At 43.1% G+C, this 6,820-nt stretch overlaps 1 protein-coding gene across 1 annotated transcript; it reads left to right on the top strand.

The window, feature by feature from the left end:
* The first annotated feature begins 551 nt into the window (after positions 1 to 551).
* On the top strand, positions 552 to 6,148 carry myf5 (myogenic factor 5). Its single transcript, XM_055650775.1, is given in 4 exon segments — positions 552 to 1,415; positions 4,185 to 4,260; positions 5,798 to 5,874; positions 5,876 to 6,148. Coding segments are annotated over 4 exon segments (762 nt in total). The 5' UTR covers positions 552 to 914; the 3' UTR covers positions 5,984 to 6,148.
* Positions 6,149 to 6,820: the final 672 nt, after the last annotated feature.

Below are 6,820 nucleotides of genomic sequence, written 5' to 3'. Positions count from 1 at the left end.
TGATAACCAGTCAGCGGAAATACCATACAGTACATGATTACAATCGAGCAGTCCACAGTCCACAGATACATGGTAAAGCGAATACAGCCATAAAAAGCTGGAGTAACTCAGCGGGACAGTCAGCATCTCTGGAGAGAAGGAATGGGCGACGTTTCGGGTCGAGACCCTTCCCCAGACGGAAAGAAGAGTCTCGACCCGAAACGTCAACCATTCCTTCTCTCCAGAGATGCTGCCTGTCCCGCTGAGTTACTCCAGCTTTCTGTGTCTATCTTCGGTTTAAACCAGCACCTGCAGTTTCTTCCTACATATGATACAGGGAATAACATTTAGTGAATTCGTTTAGTACAAGATAAAGTGAATAACGTTTAGTACAATATATAGCCCAGTAAAGTTCGATCAAAGATAGTCCGAGCGTCTCCAATGAGGTAGATAGTAGCTCAGAACTACTTTGGAGACTGGATGGAGATTATTTGCATTTCTCTATACAACTTTTTTTTCAAAAATAAATACAAGGGAACACCTATATTTTGGGGATTCGTGCAAACGACGACTGCCTGCCCACTGGAGGCTTTCCTCCAACTGCGGAGATTCTCTGCAAAATCCCGGTTCTTTGGAAAATCCTTCCTCGCAGAATGTTGTGCTTGAATTGTGGGAGGAGACCCTCCCGACCCAACAAACGTTAATGAGACCCCCCTGGGACAGATCTAGGGTTAGTGACATATGGGAAGGACTGGATGCTCGCCGGTGTGACCGACCTCATCGGGTGTATATAAAGTTCGCTCAGTGCTGAGCTGAACCACTTCACTGACTCCAGCCCATGTTTGTTTTTGAACTCCATCGCCTGGTGCAGTTACACCGGAACGTTGAGCGAGTGTTGAGTTTCACTTCAACCCTTTGTTTCGCTGTTACTACAAATGGATATCATGGTCGAGTGCCACTTTTCTCCATCCGATCTGTTCTACGATAATTCTTGTCTGTCATCGCCCGAGGAAGCAGACTTTGCGGATGATTCCGAGCACGGCGCAGTGGTATTTGGGGACCACAAGCTGGAGTCCCGCGGAACCGATGAAGAGGAACACATCAAAGCACCGAACGGCCACCACCAGGCTGGTTGCCTTGCGTGGGCTTGCAAAGCCTGCAAGCGCAAAAGCTCCAACACCGACAGGAGAAAAGCTGCCACCATGAGGGAGAGGAGGAGACTTAAGAAAGTTAATCAGGCTTTCGAGACTCTGAAGAGATGCACAAGCGCCAACCCGAACCAGAGACTGCCCAAGGTAGAGATATTGAGGAACGCCATCAGCTATATTGAAAGTCTCCAGGATCTTCTCAGGGAACAGGTGGCGAACTACTACAGCCTCCCGGGCAATGACAACTCGGAGCCGGGCAGCCCCACGTCCAATTGTTCAGACGGAATGGTGAGCACTAATCTGCCCCTCCCGTGTCCCCTCTTCAATTACACACACACACACACACACACACACACACACACACACACACACACACACACACACACACACACACACACACACCCCCACACCCGTGTCCCACCTTCAATTACACACACACACACACACACACACACACACACACACACACGCGTATTCATGCAGACCTCCGACCTATTGCGATAATATGTGATAATATTTGCTGGAATTGTGGAAAACTCCAAATATAATCTGTAATGGTAGTGACTCGGTGGAATCTGAATAGGAAAGTTTTGTGATTTTCAGGCTGGAGAGGATGGGCCGAATAGCCTCATGCATCGTAAAGTTTCTATTCTGTGATCCCCCCCCATTTGCCGTTTTACTGGACGGGTATTTATTCTGCCCATTAACAAGCAGCGTGTCCAACTATTACTGTGGGTCCATGGGTTCTTTGTATAACTAATGCAAAACGAAAACTTCTGGTTAACGTAATCAAGCCTTACTTAAAACATCTGTCCATAAAGCTTTCTTCTTCGTGCCTTGAAAGAAAACCTGATATTCATGAGTTCGTATCGTAAATATCGATTACAAGCTTATTCACAAAATTGTTTCAACTGATCTTCTAACACAGCTTGAAGTTAACAGCTAATTACATTTGCTATGGAGAAATGAATAGATTATAAAGGTGTTCATACACTTTTCGTGTGTGAAGGGAACATTTTCCCGATTTCAATCTTTAATATTGCCTCGTGTTTGGTTATTAATGAGTCTCAGTAGTTATAAAACATACCTCCACGTAACACCCACCACGGATTAAAGCCAAGAAGATTGATCCGGCCATATATTTTCCAATTGCATATATAGTGCATAATTGCATATTTAATAAAATTGGGGATTCGGGCATTAAATTGCCAATGTTTTATTTCAAGTCTAGTTGAGTTTATTGACATATGTACAAGTCCAGGAACAATGGAAATGGTGCTTGCAGCAGCATCACGGGCATATAGACTCGGATAATGCACAAATACATACATAATACAGATTACACGCAAATTCTTCAAGACAGTGAACAGAAAAAGACTGCAAATACAAGGCGTTAGTGAAAAACACGATTAGAAAACAAGTACATGGTAGTCTGGGGTAGACACAAAATGCTGGAGTAACTCAGCGGGACAGGCAGCATCTCTGGAGAGAAGGAATGGGTGACGTTTCGGGTCGAGACCCTTCTTCAGTCCAAGGGGTGGTCCACAGGGTGTCATGTTGAGACAGGGTTATATTGAGGCAGGGGTTAGGATTGTGCAGGTCCGTTCAAGAATCTGATTGTAGAAAAGTAGCTGTCGCTGAACCCGGTGGTCTTCAAGTTGCTACCGGATTGCAGCAGCGAAAAGAGGGCACGGCACGGCCCGGATGGTGATGGATGCCTCATGCAGGTGCTTTCAGTGGCGGGGAAGGCTGTGCCTTTGATGGATCAGGTTGAATCCACCACTCTCTGCAGTTCTTTGTGTTACGAAACCACGAGGTAACCAGTCAGGGTAGTTTCCAAGATGCATCTGTAGAAGTTTGTTAACGTATTCTGCGACATGGCCAATCTCGTTAAACTTCTAAACAAAATAGAAGCGCTGGCGCGTCTTTTCCCTTAGTACATTGATGTGTTGAGCCCAGGACAGATTGACCAGATGTGAACGCTTCGGAATTTGAAGCTGTTACCTCTCCCCAGCGCTGATCCAGTAATGAAAACAGGCTCCACGTCTCCCGACTTCCACTTTTCTGAAGTTAACTTTTAATTCCTTGGCCTTGTGGACTTTGGAGGTTGTTGATGTGTACCACTCAACTCTTGCACTGACTCGCCATCTGCGATTCGGCCCACAATGTTGTCATCGGCGTATCCACTCATTAGGATTTTGACTTGTGTAATTAAATATATATATATATATATATATATATAATTCCACTGAAAACCGCTCCCGAAGAACATTGATCAATTTCCACGTTTTAAATCGAGCAACCAGGAAGTTTTTACTTTGACACTGTCCAAAAGCCGTGTTGAAACTCAAGAGGGCAGCTGTGCGAATGGGCAAAACTTTGCATTCACAGCTGTCGGGCATTCATTTCAACGAAATATTTCCTGAACTAACTTGGGAGAGCTATAGTTAAACATCTTCATTAACACATTGGAAATTAGTCGGAATGTTAGCGTAGCTCAGGGTTTGGTGTAGATGATATTCTGGGTCTCATTAAGTGTGACCGAGTGTGTCTTCTTGCTACCTCACTGCGAGTTGCTGCCACACACATTGATCCCTTTGGCTACGGGGATGATGACATTCCCACCTCCCCACCTATTGCTATCCACAGGAGTCTGAAAGAGTGTTATTTTAAACAACAATCACTGAAGCATTCTTACAGAACGGTGTTTTTTTTTCACAATTGGAGCCGGGCTTTGATATGAATTTAATATGCGAAAACCTGACCCGGCGCAATTAAACTTTCTCGGTCAACTGCAGAGACATGCAATCCATTTTCCATGGATAACACAATGCACATTTCTGTGCAAGAATATTGACATATCTTGTGAGAAAACCATGGTGTGGCGAGGTAACTGACTATGTCTAATTAACAGATGGGCTTGTTTCCGTCCAAGAATAATCAGGCTCGTGACATTTTATGTTTAAAGAGAGGCTTTACCGTCGCATCTTTATAAAGGCTTAAGTGAAACTCTCACAAGTTGCTATATTTTGATTTCCCTGTGTTTTGTTTCTACAGATGGGGTGTAATAGTCCCGTTTGGTCCAGAAGAAACATCAATTGTGATCGCATTTACTATTCGGACTTACAGAACGGTACGTCCTATAGTTTTCTTGAATGCAGTTTGCCCTTCTTCCCAATTCTGCCTTAAAGTGATCATGTTAAACCTAAGCTGGCGGGTGGAGCATGTGAAAGCGGCAAATCAGAGGGAAATTGTAAGCGATGGCGGAGAAGTCATCTTGTTTTGAACTCTCGCCCATTTGCCCTCACCCAGCTCACCCAGCACGTTTTGAAGCAATAAACGACTTAAAAAAAAACAACCCAATTTTCAATGATCAGTGAATTAGCGGAACACGTTCAAACAAAATACAAGCAGTGCCATCGCGTTTTTGAATTCTGAATTTGAGTTAAAGTTGAGGAACACGTGGTTCAGTTAAACAACGATTTTGAGAAGCGACCAAGGAGTCAGATACATTTCCTTTTAAATCCTTTAGAAATACTTCATTAACGCTAAGCATAATTTACTCACTAGCAATAAACAGGGCCACATAGCAGACATAAAGCAATCTTCTTGCCTATGGCGTGCACAGTCTAAAGTTGTAGGACAACTTGTAGATAAACCAATAAAGACAAATTATAGAATAGACGGCGGTTGTACAATTACATATATTTACATATGGTAATTTTTTAATTAAACATTGAAGAAATTAGTCGATTTTGACATTCTGGCGCATTTCAGCATTAAAGATATTCCCAAAACACTTTAGAGTGAATCTCCTAAAGAGAGTGAACACTAATTTGCCACCGATCAATTTTCCACTGTTAGTAACATGAGAATGACTAAATATAGGCGGAATTAGATGAACAATTAGTATTGGCCCCGAGACCAGGGAGAATTCTCATATTCCTCTTTGAAATAAATTTATGGAACGTTAATATCACCTAAGCCCAGATGGAGCACCGCTTCAATGTCTCCCAGAGATATCCTTCTCTATAATACAGCATGTTCTCAATACTGCATTGGCAAATCCGTTTCAATGTTACACATCACGATGGAACAGCCACCGAACCCATTAAGTCCCGACTTCAGAACCAGCGGGATAACGAAATATACATTAAAGAAAATAAGGGCAACAAATACCGGCAAAATAGATTCATCAGTGTTTCCCCCCAAGATTGCAACGTATAATTGAAGGGAATTCAAGGTTTTGTGTCTCCCATATGTATTGTTCAGAGCATTGTCTTTGCCGTATGGTATTATTATTTTAATGTACTTTGATGCATATGTGGTTTAGTAAGCAATAATTGAACATTACAGAATGAATAAAGGTGAGAAATGATGTATTTATATACAACATGGGGCGCTTTAGCCTTGGGAAGCCCCATTACGCTTCCCAAGGATCACAGCAAATAATGCATAGGCGTTTACAGGAGCTTTAGGACCACGGTCTGTGGAGCCAGTTCGGGTCTATACAAAGCTTCGTAGAGCTGTGGATTGTAGTCTATTTCTGTGATGTGAACTTCTCTTCATCTATAATATGTGCTTTACACATCTATTCCAAATGCTAACGAGGATTGTTTTTGCATGGTATATTTGGTCATCACACGCCTATTTCGTTTCTTCCCATGCAGTCTGTGCCAGCGGTCGAGGCCTTGGTGTTTCCAGCTTGGATTACCTGTCCAATATAGTGGAACGGATCTCACCGTCCCCCAGAGCGTTGTCTCCTTTCAGGGCCGGACGGAAGGATCTCGTCGCCGCTTGTCAGCGACATGTCCCAGCCGACCACTCCCAGCCAGCCAGTCTATCACGTCCTTTAGACCGTCCAACAAAGCCACCGCAAACTACAGCGTGTAACTATCAAGGTCAAACGGATCAAGTTCCATACATAGGAAAATGTTGACTGTATATTTGTAAATAACGTTATATCCATTACCGTCATTAAAATAATTGTATTTAAGAATTAAATAAAATCACGAACGATTCTTTATATATCTCATTATTTCAAATTCTGACTTTTTTGTTTGAGAGTTTTCAGATTTGGTTTTCTAGCTCTGAAAACACCCGGAGGAGTATAATAGACACAAAAGGCCGGAGTAACTCAGCGGGACAGGCAGCATCTTTGGAGAAAAGAGTCGAGACCCTTCTTCAGACTGAGAGTCAGGGGAGAGGGAAACGATAGATATAGACGGTGATATAGAGAAATATAGGACAGATGAATGAAAGATATGTAAAAAAGTAACGTTGATAAAGGAAACTGACCACTGTTCCTTCCTACACGTCGAGAAGTGTAGTGTTTGCACCTATTAAGGGGAGAACACAAGTGATGTACGAGCGGGCGCGCATTAATTATACTTCACAGGAGCAGAAAACAGCTCCAATTCTATTTTCATGACCGATCACCGTCCTGGAACCGTTAATTCTTCCCCTCTCTATTCAGAAGCTGCGCGGTCGGCTGAGTTTTCGGTTTTCATCGCAAAAATAAAACATTTGACAGGACGACTATGACTCCTCGCGGTTTCATCATCACCGCGGAATAAACATTTGTCGAGCGCGCAGCTTCTTGCCAGGAGTCGACGTGTGAATCTTTTCAATTTCAATTCCTTGATTGCATTTTAAGGACAAAGGACAAAGGACATTTATTGTCGCATAATGAA

The sequence above is a fragment of the Leucoraja erinacea genome, chromosome 19, assembly GCF_028641065.1.
Source record: "Leucoraja erinacea ecotype New England chromosome 19, Leri_hhj_1, whole genome shotgun sequence".
NCBI lineage: Eukaryota > Metazoa > Chordata > Chondrichthyes > Rajiformes > Rajidae > Leucoraja > Leucoraja erinaceus.
The sequence above is the reverse complement of the archived record's forward strand: the minus strand, read 5'-3'. Positions and strand labels throughout refer to the sequence as shown.